This window comes from Pelodiscus sinensis, chromosome 2, assembly GCF_049634645.1.
Source record: "Pelodiscus sinensis isolate JC-2024 chromosome 2, ASM4963464v1, whole genome shotgun sequence".
In the NCBI taxonomy this organism is placed as follows: domain Eukaryota; kingdom Metazoa; phylum Chordata; order Testudines; family Trionychidae; genus Pelodiscus; species Pelodiscus sinensis.
This window is the reverse complement of record NC_134712.1, coordinates 96,760,291-96,779,379: the sequence shown is the minus strand read 5'-3', so window position 1 is coordinate 96,779,379 and position 19,089 is coordinate 96,760,291. Positions and strand designations below refer to the sequence as shown.

The following is a 19,089-nucleotide window of genomic DNA, read 5'->3' as shown; positions in this document are numbered from 1 at the left end:
TAGCCAGGAATGCAACCCCATTTTGTTGGTGTCCCTAAACATCTGAGAGCTATTATCTAGGACTGTACGACAGGGGATAGATCACTTGATTGAGTGCCCTCTTCTGTCCACTTTCTTTGTAGCACCTGCCACTGTGAGAAGACAGGACACTAGGCTAGATGGATTACTGATGGATTACTGATCTGACCCAGTGTAGTCGTTCTTATGTTCTCATGTCAGCACTTTTCTGCTTCAGTATAAAACCAGTGCTGTTGAAGTGGTCATCTGAAAGTGTAAAACTTTGCTCCCTTTCAAAGGATTTGTTTTTCCCCTCAGAAAGTGCAAAATGACATGGTGACTTGCTGAACTGCTCCACCAGTTCTTATGATTGGTTGGTTGGCTTGGTGTCTTTTGTTTTGTTTTTATGACAGTGACCTTTTAACAATGTTACCATGACAACAAATAAGATATTACACTTTGGAATGCAGCAGTGACAAACTGAGTCTAAGCAGGACTTAAAGAAGAATGTTCACATTATTTTTTACAGAACAATAATAAAATGAGCTCAAACTAGCTACTGGAATAAAGGGAAACAAGAAGACTTTTTATAAATACATTAGAAACAAGACGAAGACCACGGACAGGGTAGGCTCACTGGTCAGTGAGGAGGGAGAAACAGTAACAGGAAACTTGGAAATGGCAGAGATGCTTAATGACTTCTTTGTTTCGGTCTTCACCGAGAAGTCTGAAGGAATGCCTAACATAGTGAATGCGAGTGGGAAGGGGGTAGGTTTAGAAGATAAAATAAAAAAGCAACACTAAACTAAAGGTCTAGAAAGCATGACCTATGAGGGAAGACTGAAAAAATTGGATTTAGTTTGGAAAAGAGAAGACTGAGAGGGGACATGTTAGCAACAAGAATTATTAAAGGTCTAGAGAACATGACCTATGAAGGAAGGCTGAAAGAATTGGGTTTGTTTAGTTTAGAAAAGAGAAGACTGAGGGGGGACATGATAGCAATTTTCAGGTATCTAAAAGGGTGTCATAAAGAGGAGGAAGAAAAATTTGTTCACCTTGGCCTCTAAGGATAGAACAAGAAGCAATGGGCTTAAATGCAGCAAGGGAGGTTTAGGTTGGACATTAGGAAAAAGTTCCTAACTGTCAGGGTAGTCAAACATTGGAATAAATTGCCCAGGGAGGTTGTGGAATCTCCATCTCTGGAGATATTTAAGAGTAGATTAGATAAATGTCTATCGGGGATGGTCTAGACAGTACTGGGTCCTGCCGTGAGGGCAGGGGACTGGACTTGATGACCTCTCGAGGACGCTTCCAGTCCTAGTAATCTATGATTCTATTAAAAGAATTGACAACATAAATGTTCAGAGTAAATCCGATTATCTCTCTATGCATGAATGCAATCTTTATTATGTCTTATGAGAATCAGAAACTGCACCTTTTCCTGAAGAATTATATACTCAACATTTTTGTTACATCATTTGTTTCCAATAATTGTAGAAAGGAATAAGGGAAAATGGTATGTGACTCAGTCTGTACATACAGGGTACATCTAAACTACACTTTATTTTCGAAATTCCATGGGAATTTGCATCTCTTCTTCCGATCTCACTTTCGAAAGCGGGTCTTTCGAAAGTGAAAATAATCTGGATGTGGGTTTTTTGGAACCCCCTCCCCTTTTTTGAAAAAAAAAAAAAAACGTGTAAATTTCATTTTAAAAAAAACACGTCCAGACTACTTTCACTTTTGAAAGACCCGCTTTCAAAAGTGAGATGGGAAGAATATATCCAAATTCCCATGGAATTTTCATATCCTCTTTCAAAAATAAAGCGTAATCTAAAAGTTGAGGAAGATTGAGTCCGAATTCCAAGATATAATAATGCTATTCAGAAATGCAAAAAACCCGGATTCAAAATAAATAAGTAGGGCCAACACTGGATCTCAGCACTCTGGTGTTTGGAGTGGCTCTGAAAAGATAAAAGGACAGACATGATGATGTATAATATAATTAAATTAAATTCCTCAGTGGAAGATTAATATATTTTGCCAAGCTGCTATAACACCCACAAGTCCACCAGTGAAGATATTATTATAGAAATCTGCCTCCACTTTGACACTGTCTCTTCCAATCTCAGATTGTATTAGTACTCTGTGTATGTGGACTGGGCTGTTTGTCCTCTTTAAATTATAATATTTTGGAGGACAGAATAAAGTAAAGAGAAAAATCTGGTCTAGTGGCTAAGGCAGAAGATGACAAACCAAGAGAGTTTTAAAGCTTCAGAGGGGTAGCCGAGTAAGTTTGTAACAGGAAAAACTTAAACAACAAATAGTCTAGTAGTGCTTCAAAGACTAATCTCTTGGGGCCGTATCTTACTCCAAACAGTAAAATAATTTAAACACGGTAGAAGTTAATATATTAAAATTGTTTTGTATCTGTAGCCTACATGGATTTTGGTTTAAAGGATAAGTAGTTTTGGTGGAGATTCACACAAAAATTTCAACTTTAATATGTTTATCAAATAGATGGCTGAGCTAATGCATTAAAAGCAAAGTTGGAAAACAACTAATATAACTGTAACCAAATACGTTTTAAAACACAAAAGAAATCTAAAAAATATTAAAATAGAGCAGGGTAATAAAAAAATAATTGGCCTATGGCTATGTAGAGGAGCAACCAGGATAGAAATCAAAGAGAGACATCATCACTTACGCTATTTTGGCCCTTATTCTACAATCCAGTGAAATTCATACGGACGGCTGCACAGATATGATTTAAGGGTCTGGGCCTTGGGCTACTATATTCCTTCCCTGCTCCTCATCTTGTGTCTTCTTGTCAATCCTGAGATTGTCTACTACAGCATAAGACACTGCCAAACCCAATGGAAGACTGGGGTTTCCCATTGTCATATTCAGAGGACAGCATGGATTCTTCTGTTTGGGGGAAGTACTTAGCACATTTTGGATGCTACTGCAATTTAAATAAATGATGTTATTATAATAACAACAACAATAAAAATGTCTTCTGTGTACCTTATAAGGATGACAATACTGACAGTGTTCAAACAATAATAAGTGTATTAAAAGTGTAATCTAGGTAAGCCTTAAGGGCCATACATTAGTTTGCTAAAGCAACAAAACAGAGGCATAATTATTAAGCTCCTGTGTTCTTACTTCGAAAGAGATTCTTGTATAATAAAGGTCAAAATGGAGATTATTACATTGTTAATCAGATAATTGCAACTTAGACCCTACAGGTTTTCTATGGAGTCCTGAAACTTTGGGCTAATTATTTATGATAAATTCTAGTGTCACTTAGCATTATCTGTTTTTAATTAGATAAGAACATAGGCCCTACTGTACAATGAGAAGGTAAGGTCTGGTCTGCCGTGGGTCAGAGAACAAAGGTAATGTTGCTTTAAAATTATTCAGTGTTAAGAAACATATAATATTATGCACACACACACACACACACACACACACGTTTAAAAGAGATAAACATTTCGTGAGAAAACAGGAAGAGTTGCTATAATAATTTTCAGTTAATATCAACTTTCTTCCATTAAGATACAATGCTTTGACACGTGACCTTATTCCAATGGAGAGTGAGATGCAAAATTTGTGTTATTCTATCCTTATTGAAGTCAATGGAAGTTTTGGCATTAACTCCGATGCACTTTCATCCAAAGTGTTTTTAATGCACTTTTAATTTGCCCATGCATGCTGTGCTTTTAAAAACCTAGGTATTAATCAATTACAGTCAAAAATCCCAGTCACAAACCATGTTTTAAATATCTTTGAACCAAGAGGTTAGAATTGTGAACACTAATACATGACTAATATTGTCACTATCTTAAAGCCAGCTTCAGAGGAGATGATGTTAACTATGACAATATGGTGTTTACACATACATGAGCAGCAGCTGTTATTCATAGTCAAGTATCAAGATCCCCTGCTCTCCCCATTACTTTAATCCTCATTGCTGTATGCGGACTCTAAGGCTACATCTCTACTTGCCACATCAGAGATTGATCTTCTGATGTTCAATTTAGCAGGTCTAGTAAAGACCTGCTAAATTGAATGCTGAGAGCACCCCCAGTTGGCATTGGTATTCCTGGCTGTCGTGAGAAGGGAAGATGACAGGAGTGTTTGCTTCCATCAACCTCCCGCTCTCTCTGTGAAGACAGCACAAAGATCAGCTTAATATATGTTGACTCCAGCTACGTTATTTAATGTTACTGGAGTTGTATACCTTAAGCCGACCTTTTGGGTCTAGTATAGATCTGGCCTAAGAGCCTCTGCAATTAAAAACCAATGGTTGGAGCGTTCTGGCTGACTCAGGTTCTTGAAGCTCAGGCTAAAAGGCTGCAGCCCAAGCTCTGGGACCCTTCCACTTTGCAGCAAAAAATTACCCGTGGCAGCAAGTCTCACAGCCTGGGTCAACTGATATGAGCTTCCATGGTTTGTGCTATGGGGTTCAGAATAACAGCGTAGGCACTTATGCTCGGGCTGGAGAGCAGGCGCTAAAACTCAGGCGACTGAGATCGTCTCAGGGCCTTGGCTCTTGCAGGTGCTTGAATGTTTATTTTTAACCCTGCAACTCAAGCCTGAGTCAGTTGACCTGGTCTTAGATTCACTGCTGCTGAGTTTTTGTTGCTGAGTAGACATACCCATAAATCCCTCCTCCCCTCCACCAATTTATATAGCCAGTTTCAGCCCCAAGGCCTCTGAAGTGTGTCTATTGCAGACATGCAGCTACTTCTGAGGCAGAACACAGAAACAACTTAACAGCACACAGCAACATGACAAGAAACATAAAGTGCAAGCTTTGGCATTCACTTGGAACAGGAGTAAGAACTGAAGTGTTTGTCTACACGGTCCTGCAGTAAGGACTACAGGGAGTATGAAAAGTAGCGAACTAAAAATTCCTAGTTCACATTAAAATACTCTTCTTCAAATAGGACTTCATTAATATGATATAGGAACCTTTTACTTCGTGCCCGCCAAGCCCACATGGGGGAGTCACAGCACAGCATTTTGGTACACACTGCTATTCACAACCCAGTAGAACCATGGAACAATGTAGACGAAGCCTACATTGCAAGATGAGAGTTACTCAGGGTATGTCTACACTACCCTCCTAGTTCGAACTAGGAGGGTAATGTAGGCATACCGCACTTGCAAATGAAGCCCGGGATTTGAATTTCCCGGGCTTCATTCGCATAAACCGGGCGCCACCATTTTTAAATCCCTGCTTGTTCGAACCCCGTGCCGCGCGGCTACACGCGGCATGGACTAGGTAGTTCGGACTAGGCTTCCTAGTCCGAACTACCGTTACTCCTCGTGGAATGAGGAGTAACGGTAGTTTGGACTAGGAAGCCTAGTCCGAACTACCTAGTCCGTGCCGCGTGTAGCCGCGCGGCACGGGGTTCGAACGAGCTGTGATTTAAAAATGGCGGCGCCCGGTTTATGCAAATGAAGCCTGGGAAATTCAAATCCCGGGGTTCATTTGCAAGTGCGGTATGCCTACATTACCCTCCTAGTTCGAACTAGGAGGGTAGTGTAGACATACCCTCAAATTAGTGTCTGGCCAAGAAATTGGGGCTAACATTCTATTCTTGTAAGTAGTTAAAAGAGAGATCCTGTTTTATGATTCAGTGAACAGATTGCAACTCCCACAGCCTCCTAACATCATGCTGGGAGAGTAGTTCACTATTCAGTACTGAATCAGAGAGAAGAGTGCCACCTACTGAGTTTTTAAAACCACCTCCCACAGAAACTGGGCTTTCCTTGGAGGTCCCCCATCCATAACACTAACCAGGGCCAACTCTGTTTAGCTTAAGAGGTTTGACACAGTCATATTTCAAGGTGGTTTGGCTGTAGACAAAATCTGATACTTTGCAGATTAATCATTTTAATTTAAGTTTAATTCCTGCATTTTTTTTATTCTTCTGTACTTGGATACATTTTTATTCTAAGTGTTTTCTGCTATAACAACTAATTATGTCTGGTGCTCTTATCCACTAACAGTTACCTAGAGAAACTGTAACAAAACCATTTTGCAGAATACATAAGTGAATATATAACTATCTGGTATTTCGTTTTTTTTTTAAATTCCCATCCCTTCTGGATTGACTTTAGCAGCATACCTCTTGAAACTTGCAATGGTTTGCCTCAACCTGAAAATAATAAATGATGTAGGATACAAACCCCATCTTGCAAAATAGACAAACCAAGACCTTCCCTTGTGAGAACAAAGGGCTGGACAAATGTAAACACTAAAGATGTATGGTTGACAAAATAGGTTGCATGGGTTTGGAAAAGAAATAGACACAATAGATTTTGAATGTTTAACAAAATATAAAGAGAAGCTTACAGTAGGTAGACAGACCCTGAGGCCCTTACAGCTGCCTTTCTTCATGAGTGGTTCTGAAAGGTTGAGCAGGTCACTCCCATACAGTAGCTGCTATTATTAAGAATAGTACAAACTTACCTTCCCTTCATGAAAAGAAAAAGAGAATTGGCCTGCATGCTTCTAGCATCAATCATTAAAAAGTAAAACAAAACTATTTGCATATTACCTTTACTCGGTAAAAAAAGAATCTATTTAGAAATACAACAGTCAATCAAGGACCACTATACAACCATTAAAGATTACAATGCTTTTTTTCCCCACTGTGTCCTATTATTAGATGAAAAAAATCAGAGAATTCAGATACAACATAGACCATTTCTATGGCACAAAATGTTATATCAACACAATCACAGAGGACAACTGCTAATCTATTCTAAATGGACTTTGTTCAGAGCCAGGCTTGAATGATGAGTCATCAGTTCATAGATTCCAGGGCCAGAAGGGTAGAGCCATACCTAGGGTACAGTGAATCAGGACAACCGCACCAGATCCCAGACTTTGGAAGCCCTGGCACGATTGGATGGTGCAGCAGTCCTGGAAGTGACATATTTATCACTTTCACCCCAGGCCCCACACCCTCATAGGGACATCCCTGTAGAAGGGACCATTGTGATCAGCTAGTTCGATCTCCTGTATAACACAAGCCATAGAACGTCCCCCAAAATAATTTTAAAAAGTATGCATTTTAGTAAACCATCCAATCTTGATTTAAATATTACCAGTGTTGGAGAATCCTCTACAACTCTTGATAATTTTTCCAACAATTAACTACTCTCACCTGTAAAAAAACTTTATGCCTTATTTCCCACCTGAATTTGTGTAGCTTCAACTGCCAGTTATTGAATTGTTTTATAATTTTCTTTGCTAGTTTGAAGAATCCATTATTAAATATCTGTTCCCCACATACTAACTTATAGACTGTAATCAAGATCTCCTTTAACCTTCTCATTGTTAAACTAAATAGATAGACTCAAGGAACTCAATCACCAGTGCTAAATAGAAAGGTAAAACAATCTCAGTACTCCCCCTTGAAATTCCTGTTTATATAACTAAGGATTATAGTTATGTTTTTACCTCAGCATTGCACTTGGAGATCATATCCAGCTGATTAGTTATCACAATCTCCAAATCTTTTTCACAGTCACTGCTCCCAGGATAGAATCCTCCAGCATGTAAGTGTGCACTATGTTCTTTGTTTCTAGATATATACATTTACATATAGCCATATTAGAATACATATTGATTGCTTGAACCCAGTTTTCCAATACAGATCATTCTGTATTTGTGATCTGTTTTACCACTCCCACAACCCCAAACAGTCCTCCAACTTTTCCATCAGCTGCTAACTGTCAGAGTGATGATTTTGTTTTCTTCCAGATCATTAACAAAAGTGTTAAATACCTGGAGTCCAGGACAGATCCATGTGGCACCCCAATAGAAATACACTTGCTCAACGATGATTCCCCATTTACAATTACATTTTGAGACCTATTGGTTAGCTAGTTTTTATTTAATCCATTTAATGAGTGAATGTCAAATCTCAATGTCCACATTAAAAATCCTGTAGCTATCAGTATTGAAACAGACTTGACTATGTGCTAAAAAACTCTCAGGGGGGTTACCTGGTGCTGAGAACTTAATTTACACACAGTATTGCCAAATGAGTTTTAATGGATTTACATTAGATTTGAACCAACTTTAGATGCATCATTTCTCTCTTTCAACCATCTCTCACTCACTGCTCCTACCATGTGCTTGCAGTACGGTATATCTGATAATCATGTGTTTGCAGACCTGTGGTAAAGTAAACAAAACTTCAAAGGATTATTATGTAAAGAGCCTGCATTACTGCCATAGGCCTAATTGTTATTCTTCCTCACCACCCCTTGGGCCCAAAGTACATAATCATCCAGTAATTGAACTGAAATGCCTAAATGGCTGGATCCCCTAAAGGACATAGGTATTTTATCAGTGAAAAAAGTAAAGGAAATTTAACAGTCCCTTATGGCATTCTCCTGCCCTAGTAGAAATACTATATATAAATATAGCTGACCTGGACCCACTAAGCTCTTCTGAAATCATTATGGGATTGAGAACAAGGCTTGGCTGTTTTTGGGACTATAAAGAATGTAAAGATAAAAATAAAATTAAGCTGAATATAGAAGTCTTCATTTAACCCCCCTCTCTCCGCAATTTGTAAAGAATTAAGAAAGGGGGATAAAAACCTACCTATAACAATAGTATCACTAGCACTATGTGAAAGCAAACCCCTAGAGGTCCTCATATTTAATAGCCCCTCCAAAATGTGTAATAGATAGTGGATCCCAGGTTTTCACGTATTGTAAGTGTCATAGTACTCATGAGATAGAGCACCGAAGGCTCTGACAGCTCTCTTTTACATTCTAAATGACATCTGCCTTCAACAGAGCAGAAATAAGATTAAGAGAAACACCTGAGACAAATGCACTCAGCTTACCTCAAAAATGTAATATTTAAGAAGTACAGAGAAACATAGATCCGCCTTCTTGTACTGTAAGTAAGAACTAGTGTCAAAGCCTCAGAGATCTTCATAGCTGCAGAAAGACAACTACTACAGTATCCAAAGGACAATGGCAGCCTAAACCATGGCATTCTACTCAGTTTAAACTCCTGATGAAGTTCAAAGGGAGTTTTGCTTGAAGAAAGGTCTCATGAGTGGGCTCTGAATACACAGCAAAATTTACAAGTCCATTTATAGACCACAGGAAGAGTAACTTGGCAAAAGATTTTCAGCCAGTCTAACACTTCAGTGATCAATAGAATGCCCATTACTAATTAATACAATCACAATGATTTTGTACCTGTCAGAAGGTACATTTATGCAAGAATATTTTAAAAGGTTATTCATACTTATGGCTTATAATGAAGTATGTCAGCACACAGATCTTGAGGACATGATTTCGAATACATATTTGTTGGTTGATTGCATAAGTTATACTTCTTATTGCTTGAACAACACCTCAAAGGCAAAATAATGACGACATGACAATATATGTAAATCAAGAACTGCATGTGGGTTTATTTTACACTTGAGAAAACAGTGGATTTAATTGTGTGAACCAAAATGTACTGTACAATATTAATGATAAAACATCAAAATGTATAATTCATAGTGCATTGCTTGCTTTATTTTTATTTATTTATTTTTGTCAGATAGTTCCTTTAAGTACATGCATCTGGTAAGATGCAGGTGCCAGTAAAATGTATCTACTTAAATCAAGCTGCAGGAACTAAATTTTATTCAAAAAGTGTGGTTTTACATTATATACACCGAAGTCGAATATAAAATGACAATATAAAAAGGTAAAAGAGAAAGCATACAGCCAGAAGGTACAAAGAAAGTTAAACAGTTTAAAATGGTACGATATGTAACATGTAGTTTTTAAGCTGATGCTGGCAATTTACAGGAACAGAATCCAACATTTGCCCCATTTTTTTATTTTATTTTTTGTTTTCATTTACCAATGCAGCACACTATAGAAAGGTCAGCTTGTACCAAAGCTTAACATTTGTAAATAACTATAAACTGTAGTATTTTACAGGAAAAAAAGCATTTTACACTTTTTTTTTTTAATAACAGCTTGCATACTTTTTTTTTTTTTTTTTTTTTGCCAAAAAAAGTGGCAATTCTCAGCATCCGGAGAGTTTGGGCATAGTGGCAACTTGGTTTGCTCTTTTATATTATTATTATTTATTATTAATAAATTCATACAATTGTAGCTTCCTAACCTCTTGAGTACTAGATAGCTTTCTTTTGTCCAAGAACTGCATGCATGTTTTCCCCACAAATCAGTTCTGCATTAAAAAATGCTCATTTTAAAAAAAACCATTAGTACATTTTGTTTTTGACACAGCTTTGATTTGAATGAAATACCTTTAAGCCTCTTTATTTATTTAATTATTTGGAAAGGCACAGAAATGCTATTACAGTTCTCAGAGGGTTAAAACTTGACACTACTAGGTTCTGTGACCTTTATTGTCATGGCAACTTTGTAATTTTAGGATGTCTTTTTATCATTGTTCGTCGTGTCTTTCTTTACCACTAAATTAATGTCTCTCAAAAGTGTCTCCCACTATATTCTACAAAAGATAGCTTAACATCAAGGACAGATGTTGAAAATAAAGGTCAGACTTTGACTCACAAAAAAACCAAACCAAAACAAAAAAAACACCATGCACAGATCAGACAAAGAGCATATAAATATAACTACAAAATAAGTGTAAGAAAAACCAAGGTCCAGATAGGCAGTTCAGCAACAAAAGTAAGACTGATTTCAGAGGCTCAGGTCAGGCCTAGTGCAGTACTATGAAGAAGTTTAGTGCAATGTTCCTGTGGTCACTTGCATACCTAGCTGCTTACCTGGACACTATTGTTTTTCTAATTCAGTTACATAGATCAGATGGTCCTCTGGGGACTTGCCGTGTGTTTTACTAAGGTGCAGTTTGACTGCGTGCTTGCTTGCAAAAGTTCGGTTACAGAGCTTACACTGGAATGTGGAGCCCAAGTCCTCCTCAGCAATTCCAAGTGAGCCCAAAGTCTTGTTTGTGAGGACTTTTGAAACATTCTGCTGTTCTTGAATCTGATTTAGTGGCAATTTTGACAGATCCTTCAAACTAAAACCTAAATGTGTCTCTAAGTGACTTATGTACGTAGAAGCAGTCCTGAATTGAGAGGCACAATCATTGCAAAAGAAAACAGGATGTCCTGTGTCTAGGTTCTTTAAAAACTTAGTTCCACCTGTCCTCCTTAACTGATACTTCACATTGGCCAGCCAGTGGCTAATTGTGGTCATGGAAAGACCAGTAAACTTAGAGATGTGTACTCGCTCCTGTGGACCGAGGTCTGACATAATATATTTGCCTTCTGGTGTCTCCCTCAAGCTGGAAGCAAACTGTGCTTGAAGGATCAGAAGATGCTGAGGGTTCCAGTTGGACTGCCTGCCTTTCCTCTTGTGCACTGGTGACAGCTCATCCAGAGCTTCCTCAAAGCTGCTTCCATCAGCATCAGACTTCTCTGACACTGTGGATGGAGTTGAAGACTTGGGTGTCAAACGCCCAGTGAGATTTTTTACCATATCAGAAATATCCATGAGGGCACTCTCTCTTAAAGGAGAGGAGACAGAGTCAGCCACACTAGAAACAAGAGGTTTGGTTTTAGACTTGGTTAAATCAATGGGCTGATCACTGTTTTCATAGTAGTACCGGTCAATGGCATCGGCTTGCTTGACCGGAGTGGTCGGGTAAATAGGTTTGTCCAACATACTGTTGCTAATTTTGTACAACATGGCCAAAGGGTCCAAAGAGGGGCTTACTGGCTTTGAAACTTTGCCTAAATGTGTATTCATAATGGACTGTAAAGCACTCAATGGGTTAATAAAAGACGACTCAGGCGAATGATCTGTGATGATTCCTAAATTATTACAGCCATTTGCGACTTTTGCTTTGAGTGGTTCAGTACCATTTGGAAGCTGAACGTCAGCCAGACTGTCCTTTTTGACCTTCTGAACATCTGCATCAGGACTCTTTTTTTGCTGCTGTTTATTGTTTATTTCCTCCGATTTTGGAAAGTCTTTGTTTTCTTTAGCAGCAGGTGATGTTGGTTTAACTGGAGAACTCTTCTCTTTCTCTGTAGGTTTTTCTTCTCTCTTTACATTGATTTTACCTGTAACCTTCTCCACCAACTCCTCCATCGCAGACACATTACTTTTGTGAGGTGGGGGCGTGAGACTTCCTGGGGAATGGACGAGTGCACTGTGTTCCGACGACAGTGATTTTACACTACTGGCATAGGACGGCTGCATTTGAACACTCTGCACAGTGGGTTGCAAGGGTTTTACTGTACCTGGTAGCTGATAAGCTGCATGAATGCTGGGGTATCCTCCCCAGGAAGGTGCTCCATTCTGAGCCTTGCTGATAGCTGTTGTCACCGTGTTCTCAAGAGATTTCAATATGTCAATTCCACCTTTAGGACTGTCATCCAGATCCTCCTCTCTGAGGTACTGATACAAAGTTGTTGATTCAAATTTTTCCGTAGAGTCCTCGGTCTCCTCTTTAATCTTTTTGTCTGTTTCAATGACAACCACCTTTTCCTTTTCTGGGTCCTTCTTTTCCTCAGAGTTCGTAGATCCTGCCGGAGAATCAGGCTGCTTTTTTATGTTGGAGGCTGGCAGTCTCGTATGGGTGGTGGGTGGCAGAGGTATGGACTGTATCTTTTCTTCCACCACAGGGTCCAACACTAGCTGTTTTCCTTTTTTCGAGGCTGAGTTTGTCACCTTCAAAAAATGACCAGTGACCATCATGTGAGCGGTAAGTTGCTGCAAAGTGTCATGAGAACTGCCGCATTCCATGCATTTCAGTATCTGGGCTTTACGGGCCTCAAACTGCCAAGTGTAGCTAGCACCATTTTGATAGCCATAGCGATTGTTTGGAGTCACATAGGGATTGGCAGTTTTCTGATCCTTTGCAGCTTCACTCAATGCAGCCTCTGTGGTGATCCCTGTTGGCTCAGGTGAACAAGGTGACGCTAAGTCCTGAAGTGCTCGCTTTTTGGTCGAAGGGACCAGTTTTGTGATGGCTGGTACTGGTTCCTTCAGAGGCACTTTCTGGTAATGCTTTGTTTTTATCATATGGACACTCAGGTCTTGCAAAGATTCAAATGAATGCCCACAGTACATGCATTTCAGCACTTTTTGAGCATCCTCTTTGCCTTCCATTTCCATAAGAGAACGTTTTCTAGGCTTTGACCACCGTTTGGTCTTTTCAGATTCTTTATCTCTGTTGTCATCACGGTAGTGTCCAGTTTCATTCATATGCACGGTTAGCTCCACCAGGGTATCATAGGCTGCACTGCAGTCTTTGCATCGAAACTTACTAGCACCGGTGAACACAGACCCATAGAGTTTATTGTTTTGCCTGTAAAGCTGCACCGTGCTAAACAGACTGGGCTCTGGCAGAAGTCCATATGAAGAAGTCTGCTGCAAAGTTTTAGCTAATGCAGCTTGGTGCCAGTCATAACCTGAGCCACTGCTGTTACTGGTATTGGTATTACAGTTACTCGTACTAGTACTGGTGTTGGTACTGGTGCTGTGGGTGTTGGTATTAGCATTGCAATTGGTGGTGTTTTCATTCTGGCTGATTTCATTGTTGCTGGTGGTTGGACTGGATTTCTTTAAGTCTAAAGCTAAACTGGACCAGCAAGACTCTGAGAGTAAATTTGCATACACAGCTTTTATTTGTGCCAAGCTGTCCTGTGGATAGGAAGCACTGTCTGTGCACTGATGATCCTCCTTTTCTTCTTTAGAAGAAGTGCTTTTGAAATGGGCCAGTTGATCGCTGTTTTCACTGAATGGCGAACCATAGCCTGCATCTTGATTAGTTGCAGTGCTGACTGGGGAGTTCTGGTAGCTTTGAGCCTCTTTGATCTCTGTTTCTTCATTGCACAAATATTCACTCTCCTGGATGTCCAGAGACAGCCCGTCATCCTCCACTCTGTCCTCATCTATTTCCGCTGCCTTCAATTCCTCTTCAGGAACATATGCTTAAAATGTAGAAAAACAAGACAAAGTTATGGAATGCACACATTTTATATCTGTCATTTCTTAAACTAAATGCAGTAATGATTAAGGCATATTTTAAAAGTACATCAGCCCCACCAGCTAGAGCCCTATAAACCTGCAGATGGCTGGAGATAGCCGCAGCTCATTTTTGTGGATATGGATGCAGATACAAATTTTGTTATCCAGAACCCTGCAAATTTGTGGATATCTGCAGATATCCACACCTACAGATGTTGATGCAGATATCCGTGGCTCATTTTTGTGGGTATGGATGTGGAAAATTTTGTATCCGTGCAGGACTCTACCACCCGTAACACAGTCAGCTTGTGAGCCCTCAACTTAACATTGACCTTAACTCTTAATAAAGAGTGTGAATTTTTTGTGCTAGCAGAGTAACATTCCAAATACAGTACCACAAAAGCCACTATCATTATTTTTAAAAAGCATTAAGCCGATTACTCTCCTCAAGAGTAATTAAATGGAGCAGTTTCAGGCAGTGAGATACCTTAGCTCGATATGTGTAGAAAGTAGACGTGTGAGGCTGACATCTGCTGCATGAACCCAAGTTCTTAAAATCACTGGTTGGACTACACCCTCAGGGGCAATCTTCTTGGCAAAAACAGTTGCCAACAACTGACTCTAATGGAGCCATACTTGGCAAAAGTGTCAGGTCAATTACTGAGGGGTTCCTGGTGGCTGGTTGCATTGGGTTCATTAGAGAGTGGAGTAATGTCACAGCTCTGGGCTTTCACTGGCATAGGACAATTTTGAACATAAACACTAAAGTGCTAGACTGAATTAAAGAGGACAACACAAGGAAAACAAAATTATTATTGTTTTGTATGAAATAGAGATGCTTTGCATTTCCCTACACTGTAACATGACGTGGGTGCCACGTTACTATTCTGGCAACAGCAGTTGGTAGCTAAAAATAAAATAAATGAGCGAGATGAATATTTAGAAGTGACAAACATAAACCATAAGACCACAGTGATTATTGGCTTACAGTAAATATCAAACTTTGCTATTGTATTGCCATCTGGTGAAACTGTACAAATTACACGTTCATCTATATCAAACTATTTTTTAGTTAGCAAATGTGATATTCATGAGCAGATGGTCACTATATCAAAATACATTTACTCCAAGGGCCCAATTCACAAAAGTGGCTTACATGCACCTAAATGATAAATGTACATTTTCACTGCATAGTAGAAAACATATATGTAGTCTTTTGTCTCCACATTTATAAAAGGAAGCACTTGGCCAGAAAAATCACCTTGGCTGTAGAACATAGGTGAGTTTATGTGCAAATCAAAGCAGAAAATAAACATGGGTTGAAAACAGTTTCCTGATGCGGAAAAAAATATTTTCACGTTGGGTGAATTGTGCACAGAGCCATTCTGAAATGTGTGCAATTCCCTTGCAGAAAGAAAGGCTGAAAGAAAGCCAGAAAAACACACTTCTGCTCCAATGTGATATGGAAAGAAAAAAAATACACTTATCACGTTAGGAAGTTTCAGTTGTTAGGTGTTAATACAATTTGTACCAGATTTCACAAGCAGTTGCTAATTCTTTCATTCCCAGAATTTTTCTCCTTTAAAAAAGCAAAATTTAATACTCCCATTTTAGCAGAAAAACTATTTAAAATGCCTATTTTTACAGAACAATAGTATCTTTAATCAATATGTGATAATTCTTTGTTTACAGAAGAGCCCTAATATTCTCCCTGCCCAACTGCAGCCCAATATTTCAAGACGACAGGGCACGTGGCTTTTCCATTTCCAGTCCCCTACACTGTCCACCTCAACCTTCTACCCAGTCTATCACCGCCTGTCTCATTCTTATTTCTGGAAATATTTTTGTTTTACTAAAAACAGTTAAAAGTTGCAATTGACACTTTATTTTGGCTACCCTTTTTAATAATATTGTACCTGACAAAGTTTCATGCAAAATATTATTAAAAAGGGTAGCTGACCTATAAGCCCGTTTTTTAAAAAAAGTAATGGTATCAAGAAGGGGAAGGAGGAGGAAAAGACGGGACAAAAAAGAAGCTGGAGAAAAGGCTCCGAGGGAATTAGAAAGATGATTTTCCCCAACAAAGAAAAAGAAAGAAAAAACTACTCTTCATTTATTCTGTAAAAATCTCAGCTCTTACATTGTTATCACAAGAATGTCACCAAGTGTCCACAATGTATTACAACGTTGTAATACTATTACCTTTATAATTTCAAATTGTGTGTGTTGTAGAGGAATCTACTAGCATAGCTATAGTTAAGGGTCTGTCAGTACTCTCATTATGCATTCCTGTTTTCAGGTATTTATAACTGCAAAAGAAAGTATTTTTATTTTATAGGAGGGCAAACACAGACAATTATGGAGTTCTCGGGCCTTTTTTCTGACAATATTTTTCTAAATTAAAAATTCTAGGCTCACAGTGCATAATTAAGCCCTTCTGGCATTTTTTCTTTACATATAAAACTATGAACTATTAATGTCTGACGGTCAGATGAGCTGAAACTTAATCAGTCATATTATCAGTTGGTATATATTAATGTAGCTTTACTAACTTCAATTGCGCTATGCCAATTTACACCAGCTGGCAATCTGAACCACTGTTTTTAATGAACAATACTAACAGCTTCAAATTGCAAATCAGTGCTCCGGGTTAACAATCTGCATGACTCGTCTACTAGATCGTTATTTTTCAAAAGAGATAAAAATTACATTTTTAAAAATACCTGTTTCAAATCAGTTTCTACATGTAAATTATAACTGATTCAATTTATATATCTTTTCTCTTTATATGAGATTATTTTTGTGTTTACTCTCATATACTGTTGATTGGTGGGAAAGTATTCTTTTATTTCCACCATAAAGGGAATTAAACTACATCAAAAAATTGTTACATGAAATGTTTGGTGCTAACCCATTAAAGCAAAGAACTTGTGTGTTAAAATGAAATTCCTTATTTCACCTTTTTTTGCCTCCGAGTTTTCATTGAGACTACTACAAGAGTGAGTTCTTGGATAGACAACTTTCTGTCTTAATGATGACTTTCATTTCTTTCAAAATTTAAAGTCAGAACCTGAAAACAATGCACATTTTCAGATATCTGTATATATGTACACACACGCACACACAGAGTTCTATACAATGTCTCAGCAAACACACACGCACATGCACAATGGACATTAAGTAACAAGGTAGTTTATTTGAAATGTTTTTAATGTATATCATTACCATTAGAAACTGTTTCATTGAAACACACTGATTATTGTTGAAATAAATATAATGCTTTTGATTCAGGACTTTAATAATATTTCTAGAAAGAATATTACTAAACACAACCAAATATGATATTTCACAAGGTCGGTGACATTTTCTAGTCCAAAAGTGTTCTGAGACAGATTACAGAAGAACAGATTACAGAAGAACAGAAAATAAAGACAAAGTTCCTACTTTTCAAAATATATATTTACTAAAATTTCCCCTTGGGAAATCTGATCACTGAGTAGGAGTTGGAATTTTAAACACAGCAAAAATTTTCCTTCCACAGTTACTTGTATAGATAAGTATTATTAACCTACACCAAATAAAACAGAGAAATTGAGATGCTCTCTCATTTTAAAAATAACAGACTGACAGACAAATTGACAGAAAGATTCCAGTCATTTTTGTGTGTATGTGCTAAAACATCTCCCATCACTTTCTTCATTTACTTCCTGCATCTACAAAATGGTGTAAATTGTGATACCAGTTTACATGTATGTCCTGAAACCACACTGAAATATCTAGAGCAGCAATACAAATTCATCTCCAGTAACTTCACTATACCCAAAGCAGAAGATATTACAGTGCATAATGTTACCCATCCCTCTCTCTCTCTCTCTCTCTGAAAAAAAAAATCATCAAATTACAGACACAGGAAGAAATAACTAGCGATTGGAAGCGGTCTGCTTTTCTTTTTATTAAACCTTGTTAATATTTCTTGCCCATAAGATGTGCCTTCTGGATGCTAGTGTTTCCCCATAGATGTACTGTCATCTCTGAACAGCATTAAAATCTGTGCATTCTAATATAAGTGGACATGAGGCACTGTATACTGTACATGTTAGTGGTATAGCACATTGCATTTGCTTCAGTGAGAAGGTTTAACTATAAATACACAGCCACTGTTTGAAGATGCAAACACACACTGGAAATACAAAGGTATCTTTACAAACCTTATAGTCTTAATGTGAAAATACATAAAATAACTTCTTAATTCTTAACCCAGTATTTCTGATTTTTTTTCTTTTAGTATAGATATTCTTTTCCATTTATAAAATGGATTGTAGCATTCAAACATTATTTTAGAGATAGCAAAAAGTGATAACTGCATAGGTTTTCAACAGCTAGGCACTGTAAATGTAAAAAACACTATCAAGGCCAGACAATAATGGATCAAAAATAATTGTAAGGCCCCAATTCAGTAAAACCTTTAACTAAATACATAACTTAAGTATATGCTTATGTCCCCTTGAAACCAATGAGACTCAAGTATGTGTTTAAGCATTTTTCTGAACCGGGTTTGTGAATAATTTATTTGTTGAATCGGGCCTAACTGGGGACAAAACAAATGTGGTATCTTTATGAACCATCATCATTCAGCACACAACAGGCATGTTTTCACAGCATCTGATGTTTATCCATCCAACAGAAAACAGCAGCTGAAGTTTCCACGATTCACTATTGTCATCTGGAATTAATCAGGTTCCTGTCTGGAGGTGTCTTACACTTATGTGAAAGCGTATTTCGTACCTCAAAAAAGGTTAGACAGATTGAAAATATATCGGTAAATATATACATTGTCTCTCTTTCTGAGTTCAGTATTAGTGATTCACAAAAGAGAATCCAAAAGCCAACACTGCAAGGTTTAGAATATCTGCTGGAAGATTTGAAAATGTTCCAAATTAGAAATACAAGTTCTCATTAAGAATCATAACAGAGATCCAAGAAATAGTTGGATCACCAAAGAAAGCTGGAGATGAATGAGTCCATCCACCTCTCTTCTCCCTCTGTATGTGTGTGTATTTTTACAGTGTC

At 38.0% G+C, this 19,089-nt stretch overlaps 1 protein-coding gene across 2 annotated transcripts in view; it reads right to left on the bottom strand.

Annotated features, from left to right (window-relative positions):
• Positions 1-9,440: 9,440 nt before the first annotated feature.
• The window catches only part of TSHZ1 (teashirt zinc finger homeobox 1), a 62,866-nt gene continuing 53,217 nt past the window's right edge, over positions 9,441-19,089 (bottom strand). For both annotated transcript variants that reach the window (XM_006121398.2, XM_075921069.1), the window contains one exon: positions 9,441-13,982. In XM_006121398.2, coding sequence (XP_006121460.1) covers positions 10,813-13,982 — 3,170 coding nt within the window. In that variant the 3' untranslated portion in view covers positions 9,441-10,812. The remainder of the gene's footprint in view (positions 13,983-19,089) is intronic.